This window comes from Pteropus vampyrus, unplaced genomic scaffold (genome assembly GCF_000151845.1).
Source record: "Pteropus vampyrus isolate Shadow unplaced genomic scaffold, Pvam_2.0 Scaffold19, whole genome shotgun sequence".
In the NCBI taxonomy this organism is placed as follows: Eukaryota; Metazoa; Chordata; class Mammalia; order Chiroptera; family Pteropodidae; genus Pteropus; species Pteropus vampyrus.
In genome coordinates this window covers 708,069-725,319 of record NW_011888800.1, presented here as the reverse complement: position 1 = coordinate 725,319, position 17,251 = coordinate 708,069, and the positions used below count along the sequence as shown (strand labels likewise).

The 17,251-nt window shown below is 41.5% G+C and overlaps 1 protein-coding gene and 1 pseudogene across 1 annotated transcript in view; both read left to right on the top strand.

The window, feature by feature from the left end:
- Positions 1-17,251, top strand: part of RYR3 (ryanodine receptor 3) — a 346,270-nt gene that overhangs the window by 139,229 nt on the left and 189,790 nt on the right. The window contains exons 20-27 of the mRNA XM_023527702.1: positions 3,105-3,321; positions 7,150-7,254; positions 8,825-8,928; positions 10,092-10,175; positions 11,837-11,996; positions 13,396-13,543; positions 14,431-14,636; positions 15,218-15,392. Coding sequence (XP_023383470.1) covers positions 3,105-3,321; positions 7,150-7,254; positions 8,825-8,928; positions 10,092-10,175; positions 11,837-11,996; positions 13,396-13,543; positions 14,431-14,636; positions 15,218-15,392 — 1,199 coding nt within the window. The remainder of the gene's footprint in view (positions 1-3,104; positions 3,322-7,149; positions 7,255-8,824; positions 8,929-10,091; positions 10,176-11,836; positions 11,997-13,395; positions 13,544-14,430; positions 14,637-15,217; positions 15,393-17,251) is intronic.
- LOC111736410 lies at positions 2,506-2,618 on the top strand (annotated as a pseudogene).

Here is a 17,251-nt window from a genome sequence, read left to right as displayed (position 1 = left end):
TGGAGCACAGCATAATGGCCTTTGAAGACGATGCTTCAGTGAGCAGTAAACACTGATTACTGGCTATGTTAATTTTTCATTTTACAGTTTGTATGGCCATTAGAGGGGATGAGATTAAGATTTATAACCAAATTATCATTCTCCTTTTAATAACGAATAGAAAAACAGAAAGCATTGTTCTCCTTAAGTGCTACATGGAACTCCACCTTTCTTGATTTGCTATCTGTCCAGAGGACGGCAGCAGATTTTAAAACGTACGAGAAATTTTGAAAGAGCTGGCAAGAGAGCTCATGAATAATTAAGTCCATCTAGAAGTCCTCGTAGCAGGTCATTTACTTTTTCTTGGACTCCGTATACTAGTGAGGGACAAAGAATAAACTCGCTATACAACCTCCCAGTTCAGCTTCTCCCAGGAAGTGTGCTCAATGAGAAGAGGAAGCCAAAAAGCATCCCACACACATTTCTTGGCCCAATAAGATCCAGTTTTATCCCATGGTTTCAACATGTCAGTAACAATCTGTTATGTTGCAGTTGAATTGGGACATTCTCAACAAATAATTTCAAGACTTAGTCATTATTTCCTGAAGGTTCACTAAATTAGTAACATTGCAGCCTAATGATTCAACTTTGTTTTGATGTCATTATTCACATTCCTAATATACATAGATTGTGCCCTATTACATAACATTTAATGCAGGAACATTCACAAGGGGTAATTGTGGCTCTAATTCTATATCATTGTTGTTTGGTACTTTAAAACGGGAAAGTGGGAGGTTTCATATGATTTCTATAATTAATTTTAAAACAGCACTTTATAAAATGCTGTTTGGATAAAGAATTGGTTTATATTGGGAAGGGAAAAAAAGAAACCTTAATATCTCTCACTTGGGGAGATTTTTCTTTTCCATTTGCATAATTAGGCTCTTTCCATAATCAAAATTACTCAGCCAACACTGAGGCTCTCTTGCAAGCCTGCCCTGCCAGAATATTTCAGTTAAGAGAAGTGAAGCCCAGTGGAGAGTCTTGTCGCAAGAGCTTTGCTAGATCGTAATCCTTCCTCCATATAGCTCATCCCCCTCCACACACACACGCCTTCTCTATTCCTAACATTCCTAATTCCAAAACAAAAGTGGGGTCTGGCCGCTTCTTTCTGTCTTGTTCATCACCACCTTAGTCCAACCCACCCTCATCTTTCACTGTGACTAGATGGGTGTCAGGTGCCTCCATGTGCTCCTAATTGGTTGCCAAGCCTGTCTTCATAGAACAACTTGAAGAATCTCATATTTCTCCTTAAAATCCCTCAGAAGCGTCCCACTTGCAAGAAAATCCCAACTTCTTGCCGCAGCTCACAGGCCCTGCCTGATCTAGCCTTGCCCGCTCCTGTCTCATTGTCTGCCCCTTGGACTCTCCAAGTTCTCACCACAACACCCTATACCAGGGCCTTTGCATGTATTGTGCCTCCACCTGGAATGCTCTTCTTCCAGATTTCGAGCTCACTGGCTTCTCCTTATCCCTCACAGGGGTAACTTACATCTTCTCTTCAGAGAGGCCTTCCTTGGCTCCAGTCTAAGAGTAACCCCCTTCCCTGGATTATTGTACATCTCCCTCTTTATTCCTTCATCAGATGTCTCCCAATCAGTAATTAGGTCTGTTTGTCTAGCTGGATGCCTGCTCTATGCTTTGTTCATTACTGAATCCTTAGTGCAGAGAACATTGCAAGTCACATGGGCTTAGTAAATAGTTGTTAAATGGAGGGAGTGAATGTTGTGTGCAGATGCTACGTGTATGTATTTTTCCTGTGTGAAATTGTTGTTGACCTTGCAGGGCTACATATCAGTTACTTAAAACTTCAGTCATATTTCCCCATCAATTATTAACATGGTTGCAGTTGATTTGCAACGTTATGTTTCTTGTTACAAATCTAAGAGCATATGAAGTATCTTGTATTTTGAAATAGTTCTCTTTCACCCTCTCCTCCTTGCAGGGTGAGCTTTGGGGTCTAACCCTAACTCTAACCCAACCTATAGATATGGAGCTGAAATTCAGCCAGAACCGTGAATTAAAATATTGAAAGACTTCAGCCTGTTGGTAATGAGTGCCTTTCATTATTATGAGCCCCCAAGTGTCCTTTCCCCTTCCCTAGGTGGTCACTGTAGGCACTGCTGCAGTGGGCCAGGGTGTCAGGCCTGGAGACCAGCAGGGCGGTGGTGCTCCTGAGAAACGCATTGGGATACTAGTGACCAAACACTTTGTTTACATTTGGCCCCCTGTGGTGGTAGCCACCTGCCGATGCTTCCTCAGTGTCACCCTAGTGGCTCCTATGGGGAACTGCAATGTATCATTTCTGCCGTCTCCTGGCATGTATACCATTTGTGTTTAATACTTTGGTGTTACTAAATCTTTCGCCGGCATATTAATATAAGAATTTCCTAACTTCCTGAGATAGTTATATCAGCTTTTCTTTATCTGTGATTAATCTCTCTCAAATAAAAATTTGAGTCTACGGCCTACGGCCATGCCACCCTGAACAAGCCCATCTGATCTTGGAAGCCAAGCAGGGTTGGGTCTGGTTAATACTTGGATGGGAGACCACCTAGGAAGACCAGGTGCTGTAGGTGTAAAAAACAGAAAATAAGGGATTGTAAGCTGACAAGGTCCTTGCAATCTGTGAGGTCAACCAAGGGTTGCCTCACCTAAAAAACATTAATTAATTAATTAATTAATTAATTTGGTTTTTTATGCTATGATTTCAATATTTGTAGAGAATAATATCTTCACTGTTACTCTTTTGAATAGTAATAATATTGATAATAATGATTTTCCTGCTAGAGTAAAGATAAACATGGTTTTTTAAATGTAGTGATATTAATGTATCAGCTATTAATAATGTAGCTGATATGGGTCAACTAAGGATCATGCATTGACGCTCGGTTCTCTCCCCACTGCTTTGTTGGATGCTTTAGGATGTTTGCTGCGCTGAATCGGAATTTAGTCACTTCCCAACAAAATAATTTGGGGATCAGGGTAACTGATCTTTATTCTTCACTTATATGGGTGGAATTTTTTTTTAACCTTTCTCTTCTTGGTTTCTCTAAATGAAACAGAGTACGTTTCCTGATGGGTGGACGTCATGGAGAATTTAAGTTTCTGCCTCCTTCTGGCTATGCCCCTTGCTATGAAGCCTTACTTCCCAAAGAAAAGATGAGATTGGAGCCTGTCAAAGAATATAAACGTGATACTGAAGGCGTTAGAGACCTACTGGGTACCACCCAGTTTCTCTCCCAAGCCTCTTTCATCCCATGCCCCATAGACACCAGTCAGGTAGGTTCAAGCTGCCAACAAGAGGCCATAACGTAATAGGGCTACATCCTTCTTTCTGTGTTGTCTTCGAACCATCTTTATCATACATTCTGTAGAATTGTTATGTAATGTGAACAACTGTTATTCTTCATGTTTCTACCATATGCATGGATGGAGCTCTTTAAGGATTTCTCAACCAGTGAACAAATTGAGCACTTGCTGCATGCAAGGCACTGTACGAGGTCTGTGAAGCACAGGCAGAAAGATTTCAGTTTTCTCTGGGAATTCACAACCAAGTGGAAGAGCTAAGATGCAAATGTATTATCTTTTTAAAGTCTAACTGTAATAAACGCAAAATGAAGAGTACGCACAAGTAAATGCTAGAGACACCCTTTCAGCTATTATGTTTCTAGGAGTATGTATGGAGAGCATAGAATTTAATCAGCGCCTTTACAAGCTTAATTGGGGAGGGGAATTCGGGGGTGAAATAACAGGAATGGGTGAGATAAGGGCCTAGAAGTGAAAATACAGACTGGGGACAGGGCTAATGAATATCGTCATGCGGCTGGTCTCTTGGAGGAGGAGGACCGTGTAGGAGAAAGTTGGAAATAACACTGAAAGACATGAAATAGCAAGGAGGACTTTGAAAGTTCTGATAAATGGGTAAATTTACATCTAGATACACAAGCTTCAGATTTTTGAAACTTTAATAAGATTTTTAAAACATGACTTTAAACTGAAAAACATACACATTTAGCACACAAATATTGTAATATGAGTCAACTCCAACTCCATTTGAAAACATGTGAATCAAATTACAGTTTTAGAAGTTAGTAGTTCACATTTAAGCAAGTTAGCACCTTGCTGAATTCAGCCTTTGTAAAAAGAGACTTAGTGCATATTTTTTCCCTTTTCAGAGTTTTTATTTTGAGAGAAAAATTCACACGATTATGACGAGGGGCATACAATAGCTTTCAGTATTTCCTACATACCAGCGCTACGAAAATCATTAGTCTAGATGTTAGAGAAAATAAACGAAAAGGGACCTTGTCTCTTAGGCACTTGGGTTAATAGTTCGTAGGAACATTGGTTTTTTAACCTGTAGAAGCTCTCCAGCATGTATTTTCTCATAATATTCATATGACCCTGCTACATTCAGTTGTGTGTCCATGTTCATGAGTTTACTTCTTACCTCCTGTAGCTACGGATTGTGAAATCCCATAGAATAGTGACCACAGCATTTCTCTGCCTGCTTTGTAGAGCCTAGTACAGAACCTGGAAAGGTAGTTGGAGCTGAGAATGTTGATAGGAAACTGGGGAGGAATTTGTGAGCCAAAGATTATCCTAGGAATCATTCATCTGGTTCCTGTGTTTTCTAGACAAGAAGCTTGAGGGCCAAAGATCTAAATTAGCTGTTCTGTGGACTCAAGGCTAGTGTCCAAGCAGGGGGAGAACATGAGCAGAAGCATGATTCCTACTTCTCTGTGCTGCCCTTACTAAATCATCATAAAAGTGTGTGTTACTCAGAAAAGGCTTCCAGGAAGAAATGGACTCCTAAGAGAGTTCAAAAAAATGAAGAGAAGTTTTGATGAGGGAGGAAAGGAGGGCTCGACCAAAAAGTGAGAAGAATTTCTAAACGTGCAGATTTGAACTTTTGGAAATCAAAGAACAGAGATAAATCCACAAGCCAGAAGAATGTAGCTGTCAGGGCCCACAGTTGGATTTGTATGGACTCAAGAACTAAGAAGGTATTGCTGGAAAGTCAAATAAGGAAGTTCTCATTGGAAAGGTACAATTTATTATTTTGAATGAGACCCTATAATTTTTTAGAATCTGAAATTATTGTCCAAAGAGGAATTAAGTATTAGATACATAGAGTCAACTCCATGCTCCCCAGGACACACTGACCAGTTTATAGAGTAGGTATCATTAACTGGAGCCCTGTTGTTACACACTAACAGTGCTAGTGCTTGAACCACCACCAGCTCCAGGCTGAGCTTGGGGAGAAAGCAGCCCAGCTTTGAGCAGCCCCACCCTTGGGCATAATCAAGCCAGTGTTGCTCTGTCCCAGGTAATGATTTGGGTTATTTGTGGAGGACTCTCTTCACATTTTCTCTTTCACTGGTTCCCCTGACATGCACATCTACTTTAAGGTTATGATCAAATAAGGAGCACTTAGTTTAAACAGATTATCTTAATTAACCAATAAAATCCAAATATAGTTGTAATTTGTTTTATTATTGTAGCAGTAAACTAAAGAAAATAGGGGAGAAAAGAGAACACTTGTAATCTCTGGGAGAGAGATGAGCAAAGTTCTGGGAAAACACAGAGGAACCCGCCCTGAAGGTAATTGGAGAAGACTTCCCAAAGGTGGTGACATCTGAGCTAAATTCAGGATAACTATTGAAGTGTTTGTATGAAAACCGAAGCTGGACAGCAGTTAAAACAATAAAAACAAATTTTACTTAGGAGCTATCATAATAAGGGGAAAAGAACTCCAGTGCAGAGCTGGGCTCAATTCTGAATACAACAAGAACAAGTGGGGATTTATAACTAAGGAGCAGATTGGGGGCTGGGGTGGGGGTCAGTGATGGAATATTACTAAGAGGAAACACCAGGGTTTGGAATGTTCTGACCTAACAATTCTAGCCGAAAACAGGCCAGAGTGATCTGCTATCACCTGGGAGATGGTGGGGGATGAGGAAATTTCATCAGACATGGAAGGTCATCAAAAATCAAGGGTAGCGGATTCTCCCTAAACTGATTTAGCAGGATTCTTGCTAAATCTGGGGTCTTGAGGGCAAAGCCAAGGACAGAGCCTAGTCAAGAAAGGACTCAGAAGCACTTGTCTAGAGTCTGGTCAAAGAGAGTCATTGTCATTTGCCATGTGCCATGTAAGGGATTGTGTTAGTGAGAATATTGTGTGTATCATGGGAGGTATTAATAAGGAGACAGTTGCATTTGCAGGTCATGGAACTGTGTGTGCAACAGTATGACCTTTGGAAGGACTTTTAAAAGTTTGGAAAGGAAACATTTTGGAGGACCATGATGAAATATCTGAAGCAGGGCACTGTATGCTTGGTTAATACATCTAGTCTGTGTCTTAGGAGTAAAAGGAACACTCAAGAGGAGAGCATTTCAGTGTATTTTTGTTTTTTGTAGACTCATCACTCTGGCCAGTATGGAGAATAGATTGGTGGGGAGTTGGGGAGACCCTTGCGATGATCTAGGGAGAAAAAAATGAGGTTAAGTGATGTGGAGGAGGGGATCCTTCAGAAAGACACTTAGGAAATTAACATGATGGATTTTGTGACTGATTAGATTGTGGGCGTTGGGGGTAATGCTGAGAGGAAAGACACTGGGATGACTTCCAGGCTTGAAGCAATGGTAGGGCCACGTAACAAAAAAAGAAAAGAAAAACAGGAAGAAAAAATGGTCTTAAAGGTAAGATAATGAATTTATCTTTGAGTAACATGTTGAGTTCACTTTGGTAGGAAGATCCTTCAGGCAGTTAGAACCAAGGGTCTGAACTTCAGGAGAGACCGTGTACCTACTTGGGAGTGACCATCTCTGGTTGGTCGAGATCTCCCAAGGAGAGAGAATGGAGAGAGGGGAGGTAAGGCCCAGGGAGGCATTCACGGGTGAAGAACACACAAATATCTGCAAAGAAGACTGAGAGGGGACGGGTAGAGAGGAAGCCAAGAGAGGGAAGAGTCTTCGATTACAGCTCCTCCTGGGTGACGTATAGTGAATTCAACTAGGGCACCTGATCCATATAGATTTTATGATAGATTTCAGTATAGTTGGCTCTTGTAGTCTTGACTTCTCACTGGTTCTTTATCCTTTTAGGTTGTTTTGCCACCTCACCTAGAGAAGATTCGAGACAGACTGGCTGAAAACATCCACGAGCTCTGGGGAATGAATAAAATAGAGCTTGGCTGGACTTTCGGCAAGGTATGTGTTCCCATGACCAGGCAGAGATGGAGGGCCGGATTGCCTTGTTTCTGGAAGAGTTCTTCAAAGACTTGAATGAGGAAGAGAACCTCCTGAGCCCAAACTCACCCCTTCTTACTGCTACCTTTCTAGCTTCCACTGATTCAGCAGAAGGCTTGCTCCGTTGTTTGTGTAGTATGGTCAAAAGTGCTGAGAAGACCAGCTCAGTCAGTCCCAGGAATCTATTTAATCTCTTCTCATTCCCAAAAGCTGGTTTCCTTTGTTCAGGGAACATCGAGTGTGGTAGTTCCTCAGCACCTCCTTTAGATACCCTCTTATCTCCTTTTCCTTTCAGAAAAAGCTATCCTCTCTGCATGGGTGGTGAAGAGGATGATTTATTGTTTTGAATATGAATTTGTTTAATATGGTTTTCAGATTATCACTAAGATTAATGGACACTCAGAGGAGGTTGAGGGAACTCTTTTGCTAGGAAACATTTTTCAAAGAGGCTGTAAATTGACTTTGTTCTGTGATTTGCGTAAGGTCGTATCTGAAGGCAAAAGGAGAGGTGAGTTCTGAAGCTTCCTATAACGCTGCCACTCTGAAATTATGCACGGTTCAGCTTAGTTACTGGAAGGGTTCTTGCCCTCTAACACGTGTCTATTGATATAGCTACAATGAAATGTTCTCCTTGAATCGGACCACCTCTGCTATGTGCTTTTATAACATCACAAACCTCTCCTTTGAGAACTAAGCACAAATGCAATTTTACCTTCATTTCTATGATTATTTTATTGTTGCTCCCTGCCCCGTTAGACTGTATACCAATGGGGTTTGGGCTGTCCCAAGCCCCTAAATTGTGGCTCAATGCCTACCACATAGTGGACGCTCAACAAATATTTGTGAAATGAGTGAATGAATTAGTTAATGTCTGGATTTGCACTGTCCAGTACAGTAGCCATGAGCCATATGTGGCTACCGAGCACTTCAAATGTGACTAGTCCAAATTGAAATGTGTTGTAAATATAAAATATACACCAGATTTTGAAGACTTATTATGAAAAATAATATAAAATGTCTAATAAGTTATGTCTTATATTAATTACTTATTAAAATGGTAATGTTTTGATATATTGAGTTAAAAAATACATTATTAAAATTAATTGCACCTATTTGTTTTTGCTTTTCTAATATGGCTGCTAGAAAATCTGAAATTACAAATGTGGTTCACTTGTGGTTCATGTTTCTCTTGGATAGCACCAAGCCAGATTCTGTAGTCTTTTATATTCTGAAGAATTTGGGGCAGGGAGGAACATGGCTACCATGTGTAAAATTGCTCCTCTGGGAAAGTATGTTCTGAATGCAGACACCTGACTAGAAACAAATCTACAGAGCACAAGCCACTGACAACTTGGGGACTGTATGTATCATTTACTAGAGAGAAGATCATCTATTTGCCTATCAGCAAATAGCTGTCTTTGTCTTGCCTGATATAGATTGTCTGGGCCATGTTTCAAAGTGTGTTCTTTTCTGTTTTCCAATGCAGTGCCAGCTGTCAAACTTAAATTATATTCTCTATATTATCACCTAGATACGGGATGACAATAAAAGACAACACCCCTGCCTTGTGGAGTTTTCAAAGCTACCTGAAACTGAGAAGAATTATAACCTACAGATGTCAACCGAAACCTTAAAGTGAGTGTTTAATTGAATTGAATTTAGACTAAAGAGTGAGTGGATGATTTAATGTCCTATCACTAAACTGCAAAGATATGTGTCTCTTGCTTCAAAAACATGATGCATTCTGATAAATTAGGGGGTGATTATTCATGCCATACAAGGATTTAACATAGTAAGTAGCACATCCACCATTGTTATTTAACATATCTATATTTCTGTAGGGACCATTTGCTATTTGCCAGGGACAGGGAAAATATAGGCAGGAAAAAAAGAAACCTTAGAATCAAAGGACCAACTGCCTCTATAGTTCAGGTAAAATCAAAACAAAAGATAAGGCATTTGTTAAAACCAATGAGAAAAAAGTGGTTTGATTCACTAAAATTCAATCTAAAAACAACTTATAGCTTCTCTATGATCCTACCCATGCTTAAAAGCCTAATTCATACTTTAATTATTTTAGCCCAAGGTGGGATTTACCATCTTGAATTTCTTTTGTGTTTGTTACCTATTCTCTCCATGTTGTATTTCTGTTCTCTACCTGTCAGTGTAGAACATTGTAATACTGTGGGTTTGTTGGCATAACAAGGCTCTGCAGTGGTGCCTTTTCTCAAAGCTCTCTCATATGTGATGTCTTCAATCTCCCTGATGCTTCTTGATGGTGCAGCTCTGGTACCTCATAGTATCAAGCATGGCTCAAGGCACTATATAGGGAGCATGCAGTAAATATTTGCTGACCTGTAGATGTGCTATTAGGATACTATCTGTTCCTTGGAATCAGAAGCAGGATGCAATCCTAATATAAATTTGTAAACTCAAAAATGTTTCAAAGTGGGGCTATTGGCAGCCTTCTCTTTTATATTCTTAGGCTTGCTGTCATCTAAATCTGGAATTGGCAAACTATGGACATGGGCCAGTCTGACCAGCCACCTATTTTTGCAAATAAATTTTTATCGTAACAAAGCCAAGGTGCTTACACTCTATAATGGCAGAGTTGGGTAGATGTAAGAGACCTGTGGCCCATAAAGCCTAAACATTTACTATCTGACCCTTTACAGAAAAAGTTTGGTGGCTCTTTGGTCTAAATGAATGACTGTTGGCTGCTTTCATCAGATCAGATGCGGGGTAGGGTTCTTGCTGTCCTTTATCTAGCGTGGTCTTTTCCTTCTTTTGCATAACAGAACCCTCCTGGCCTTGGGGTGCCACATTGCTCACGTTAATCCAGCTGCTGAAGAGGATCTCAAGAAGGTCAAACTGTCCAAAAAGTAGGTGATTTTTTTTAATAGTTCAAGACTTCAGTGCCTCAGTCTGAATTTTTAAACTGGGAGGATGGGAAGCCCATGCATGAAGTCAGGTGACAGTCCCAGGTGCTTACTAGCACCAGCTTAGGATGTCTCCTCCGGTTACTTAGACTGCACTGAAACCTCCAGGCAGAAGCCTACTAAAATACAAGTGTTTCCAGGCTTTCCCTCTTTTTACTCCTCCTGCCCAGACCCACACTACTATTGTTAGTTTTGAGCCAAGATGTGGCACTCTGAGATGCATGCACTGTCTTTGGTCTATAAAAATAACATTTGGCATAAGAGCTTGAAAATGGTTGGTAGCCATAGCAAAGATTCACTCCTCTGGCATTAGGCCAGCCTTATAAGTCCTTTGTGGAAATGGGTGTCTCTGCCAAGATTTAATTTGGCCCCCTAAATCTGCATATGTGCTACTCTAGCTCTCACCCATACATTCACAGAGTCCCATGGGCTGGTGCATTCAGATACATGCTCACAGGTGCATCCACTGGCTCGCTTACACACTCCCCCTCACATCCTCCAGCCTTGGGTGTACATGCATTCACACAGGTGTCATAATTAGTTATGAGCCAAGGCAGTGCCAGCGTTAATCAAATGCTTCTCTTCCCCTTCTTCCTGTTAAACTCCCAAGCTTCCAAGCTCCACTCTCAGAAGCTGAGAGTAGCAAATCTGAGATGCAACAGCTGGAGGGGCAGCCTACTGGCCAAGGCTTTTGTGCTCAGTGCGCAACAATCAATGCAGGTTCACTCTGCCCAAAATCAGGCATCCCGAGAAGGCAGATAAGAAACAAGAGCCTACAGTAGACTCTGAATCTAATTCTGCTTGGAGGTTCCTGGGTAGAGTGAGCTTTGGTCTACAAGTCATCACACTTAGGTTCTGGCCTGGTCTGGGCACTCAGTGGTCCTAGAGCCATGGGCGCCTCTGGACTCATGTTCCCACATGGCCATGATCAGCTGCTCTTCCTAGAGTCACTCCATAGTGTTCCCTTGTCCTCTCCATTCACATAATGCATCTACCTGGACTTGTACTGAGCTTTTTCCCAACTTCACATTAAAGACAGTTAAAGACAATTGAAGCTCTGACTCCTGGACTGGAGACCTAACGTAAGGACACTTCAAGCTTACAAATTCTCTAATGCCATGATTTTTTTTTTTTTAATTTTCAAAGCGAAAGTTTAACTTTCTAAGACTGAACAATCATTTTCCACTGATTTATAAGAAACCATTTGGCTCAGTATCTTATGCTCACCCATATGGCTAGAACCTTTTGTGTTTTAAAGTGGGATGAAGGAGCTTCTGGTAATGTTACAGCATGCTAAATGTGTTATTAATTATAGGGCATGTAAGTGTTTTTGTAGAAATAAGGGTGGATTTCCACTGACCATCCATCCACTTTTCTCCAGTAGTCGCCTTTAGATCTGTCACACACATTGGCAAAAAGGATGGTAGATAAGGGGCTTCATCTGTGGACTTCAAATAGAACCGAGATGTACATTCTACCACAGGGTAGAACTTGTGACTCTAGCCTTATTGTCTGAGTGTTCTTACCATGTACTATTGGTCTAAAATCTGGAATGAGGAAGTCATACATATCAGCTCAAAATGTTTTTTTCTATTTACCTGTAGCTACATGATGTCCAATGGCTATAAGCCAGCCCCTTTGGATTTGTCTGATGTGAAGCTGTTACCTCCTCAGGAAATTTTAGTGGATAAGCTTGCAGAAAATGCACATAATGTTTGGGCAAAGGACAGAATAAAACAAGGATGGACCTATGGCATTCAACAGGTAAGGATTTCCAGGTCATGCCTGCTGGAAAAGTTAAAAGATGTGCTCATCCATCAACATGCCATTTTTCTTTGGTGGGTGTTTGATTGGAAAATAGAAGTTGTCCTTGCACTCTAGCCCTCCTGCCTCAGTGCATTCATTATTTATAGAATCATGGGACTGGATGGCATTCGTAGTGGTCACAGTGACATTAACTCCAGGCACAATTCCAATTTTGTAGAAAAGGATAGACTTACCTTTCCATCGTTAGTCTGGTTCACTCATGATCATGATGCCCTGTGTATGTGCCCACTGGCTGCATCTGCTCTCATTTCCTCCCTGTCCTGCTGCATGCCTTGTGGAGAGATGAGCTTTCCTGCCACTCTCCAAGGCCAGGGTAAGGCAAATCAACGTCATAGCTCAGCCATATTTCTGGGATGGTCCCAAGTATCTACCACTGAGAGTAAAATGGAGGGATGCTAGCTCAGGAGATGGGCAAAACAACTTTCTCAGAAGTCTATGCCCCATGACTTCAGTCCATCATTCAATCCACCAAGATTCCTGGGCAGCCAAGATTCTTAGCTTGAGCAGGAGGCAGCCTAAGAGCCAGAGTACAGCAAGGAATTAGGTAGAGTTTAGAGCCAGAGTTTAGCTCCAGATCATTTAACACACCTCTCTTCATGAAATGCTTCCCTCATCTCAGTAAGTACTGGGGTTAGGGTCAGGGAAGTTCATGGGTAGCTGTGTGCACACATTTTCATTCATATCTGAGCCTCTGAACCTACATAAGTGTGGAAGCCAAGAACACTACAGCTATAGAAACCGTGGCAGGGAGGGGAGTAGGCGTTCAAATAGCATGTCAGTCATATTTATTTACCACTTATCACCGCAGTTGTCATTATTGTCTCTTCTTAGTCCTCCGTAAGGAACTGAGGAGAACTCTAATATAAATGTGTGTGCACTGCAATGAAATGGACCCACCGTGGCTCTGCCACCTTTTCTGATGTTTCTCTTTGAGCATAGATGTTTCTCTATGATGTTTCTCTCTTAAGAGGCTATTGTAAGGAGTCTCTAACAGTTTAAATTGTGGCATAGTTTTCCATAGGGGGTAGTTACATAAATCCCCATCTGCTTTGCCTTGGGAATAGAGGTTTCTGACACTTCATTTTATTCACAGGCCTGCATTATTAAAATGTGTTTTTTAATGTTAGCTTTGAACATTAGAAAATGTCCATGTTACTGATTTAATTCTAAGAGAAGTAGTAAATATGTACATTGCTAAATATCAAGGCACTGGGGCAAGAACAAGTATGCTCGTATGAGGAAGCCAGGACTCTTGCCGGGAGTGTGGGAGTGGGACAAGCTATTCGTAAAGACAAAATATGTTTTCTCAGAACCTCTTTTCTCTGGCTTCGCATAGGATTTGAAGAACAAAAGAAATCCCCGTCTGGTGCCATATGCGTTACTGGATGAGCGTACTAAGAAGTCAAACAGGGACAGCCTTCGTGAAGCTGTTCGGACGTTTGTTGGTTACGGCTATAACATCGAGCCATCAGACCAAGAACTAGGTAATGAGTGGAGATCGTTCATTCTGGCCCCTGTTGACCAAACAGGTCCTCTTCTGGGGAAGTGCTAACTTCGAGTAGTCTAACTTGTACCATTAAAAATGATATTAGTGCTAAAGAGTGCTAAACTCAATGGGGTACTTTAAGAAGCAGGAGAGGGGAAGGAAAATCATGCTTGGCAGTAAAACATTGTCACATTGACAGATGTGTCTGTGATGACCACGGCTATGACCCAGTTCCACAGAGATCAAGTTATCTCTCAGGGTAGCTGAGCTTTCAGGGTTTTTTGGTCACAAAACCAAGTTACCATCCTTCATTTTTCAAACATGGGAATATCAGCTTACTTTTGGAACAGGTAACCTTATTCCTAAATGAAATTCTAACACTGATTAAAATCATCACTTTATAATTGATAAACATGTCATTGTCATTTCATATCCCAGGAGGTACCAGGCTACTAGGGCAGTATTACAGGTGGTGAAGGGGATGAATTTGAAATAAGACAGACCTGGGTTCAAATCCTTGCTTTCCTCAGTTTATTACCTCTGACCTTGAACAAATGATTTAACCTCCGAGCCTCAATACTTCGTCTGTAAAATGAAGACAATATTGCTGACCTCATAGGATTGTTGCTAGAAAAAAACAAGATATAATCTCTAAAGGATCTACTACAAAGTAATCACTTGGTGAATTGTAGCTTGCATCGTTATTACGATATGATGATGAAAATGATGATGATTATGTGGTGAGCAGAACGTTATATTAGAAACAGTGGGAGATCTATCATCAGTCTTTGTTGTCAAATTCTTTTGAGAAATGCTACCAAATTATTAATATTCCATATGCTCTCTTTCCCTCCTATACTCTGTTTCTTTTCCTTCCTGCAATAGCTGACCCAGCTGTGGAGAAAGTCAGCATTGACAAGATTCGATTCTTCCGGGTAGAGCGATCCTATGCAGTGAGATCTGGAAAGTGGTATTTCGAGTTTGAGGTGGTGACTGGAGGAGACATGCGTGTCGGCTGGGCCAGGCCAGGCTGTCGGCCTGACGTTGCACTGGGAGCCGATGACCAAGCCTTTGTGTTCGAAGGCAGCCGGGTGAGTCTGGACGCATCCTCAGTGCAAGTGTTTTTTTCTCCAAACATTTCCCTGGGAGTTGGAAGTACCGAGTGTGTAGGTCTCTGGCTTCAAAATGAGTGGCCACCACCAGTGGCTAATTTAAGTCATCGAATGATCATTACCTAGTGACTGTCACTTTTCTCCTTGCTCTGGTGAAGGGGAGACTGTACACCAAGTACTTTCTGTAATCACCTGCATATCTGCCCTTGCACCTGAGCCCATTGCCTCCACTCCAAAGGAGGGCCACAGAACACTGTGCAGCCAGTATCTGGGGGAAGTCTTATCACTTTGCCCCGGAAGGAGTCCTGCATATTGTCATAGCTAACTGGGTATTGGGAGATTTGGGCCACCTTTCCTCGTGACCCTTATGTATCTCAGTTTCATTCATCTGTAAGATAGATCACTCCTCCCTGTGATTTGTGCTTGGTAGAGAGTTGAGTACCTTGTAGAAACCAGGTACCACTACCAGTTAGAAGAAATTGATTCTTTGGTCATTTCTCCAGCTGCCTGGTGGCTTGTAGGACTTCTGTTTCTCTAATCCCTGGGGTCTTATTTTCTAGGGCCAGCGCTGGCATCAAGGGAGTGGGTATTTTGGCCGTACCTGGCAGCCAGGAGATGTGGTTGGATGTATGATTAACCTGGATGATGCTTCAATGATCTTCACACTGAATGGGGAGCTGCTGATCACCAACAAAGGCTCTGAACTTGCCTTTGCTGATTACGAGATCGAGAATGGTAAATCTACCACCTTCCCCCATTCCAACTCCATGAGTTGAAGGAAAATCCAGGGAGAACTGGGTGAGCTCGTCTATCTCCTTAGTTAGGGTGCTCTGTCCTTTGCATATTTGAAACCCTGGTGGTGAAGACTAGCCCTTATACTATCATTTTTGAAGAAATCGAGACAAATAATAGGGATATTTGGTATGTACAGTATAAATATAAGTTCTGAACCTCTAGATAGATTAAGAACCTCCCCTCTAATTCCCTGCCTTTCACTTTGGCAGCTTAAGGTTTCCCAGGTTTCCTGGTGTTACAAAGGAAATGCTAATTGCATATGGACTAATGTCCCTGGCAGAATAGAAAAGTCAGTGAATTAAAGAATTGTCCTTTTATTCTGATTTGAATTGTTCGTCTGCATGTTTGTGAAATTGAACTTGATGCTTTGGTGAAAACCATTGAAACACAAATTTTGACTTAGCTGTTCCCTTGAATGAAATACAATTCATTTTGAAATTCAAACACGCTGTGAAACCCAAGCACAGTTGTATTTATTAATGGCCATGAATAGACTGCAATCAGGGCAGTGCTTCCAGCTACACAAAGGAACGATTGGTGCTTCTTATTTGCTGTCTACAGAACTACATTATGTACAAAGGTTGTTGGCATACGGAAGAAGGAGCGCTGGTCTGCGAGTCAGCTGACTTGCTCCTAACAAGCCATGTGGCTCCCAAAGAGTCAGCTGGACTTCTCTGGGCTTCACTGTCTCATCTGTACCAGAGAGTAAGAGGTTAGACTACATAAGTTCAAACATCCTCAGATATAAAATTCTATGGCAGTGACTTAATACCCGCTGCCCCTGTTCTTGGTGCTGTGCCACATGCTGCTGCTTCATTACAGATGAGGAGGAGGCAGAGTGGCTGAGAGGGAAAGAAGCTGCCCCGGGTCAAGAGACCGGGATTCACCTCCTGCCTCTGCTCGTCCCAACCTGTGACATCTTAGGTCAACTTGGTTTAACATCTTTGCATCTCAGTCCCCCTAGATAAGTGATAAGGGCTCCTGATAGCTCTAAATCTCTGAGAGTTCATGAAAAGTCAATGTATTTTCCTAGAAAGACAGGATGGTTATAGCTAGATGGGGTCATATTTTAATGCCTTCTGAAAAGGTTTAAAATCAGAGTTTTAAAGAACCCTATTTATGGAGACATGCGGAAAAGATGTTGCCAGCAGAAAGAAAGGCTTGTGGGCTGGTTCATAGGCAAAAGGAGGGAAAATGTGTAGGTGGACATGAGGGCAGAATAGATAAGCCATCTTCAGCCACCGCTCTTAGGAAACAGATATTTACTGAGAACCCACCATAGGCAGCGACCTCTTCTTGAGGTGTGAAAGAAAATTTAAAAAAAATAGAAGATTCAGGTTTATCCCCAAGGAAAGCGGCTCCCTGAGGCAGAAGGAATCCAAAGACAAGAGACTTTTCTCTGTCTCTCCTGTTCATGAACCAGGAAAGATAACTTATATGAGGCTTTAGCTCAACATAAGAGATGAGAATCTTGTCTGTTGTACAGAGCAATGAGAACTTCGTAAAGTCCGAAGTTTTGCTACTCAAAGTGTGGTCTACTTGTTGGAAATGCAGGATCTCAGGCTCCACCAGACCTACTGAATCAGAAACCATTCATACAAGAGACTTTGGTTTTTAGCTTTATAAACCACTTTCACACTCTTTACAGATACCTATTGTTTGCAACATGCATAATCCAACAGTACCCTAAAACTTTAATAATTTTTCTGAGAGTCACATATGGTGGTTTGTATGTACATATAACTGCAAGTAGTAGCTGTATTAACTCATTTTCTAGTTGTAAAATAAATGAAAATGTA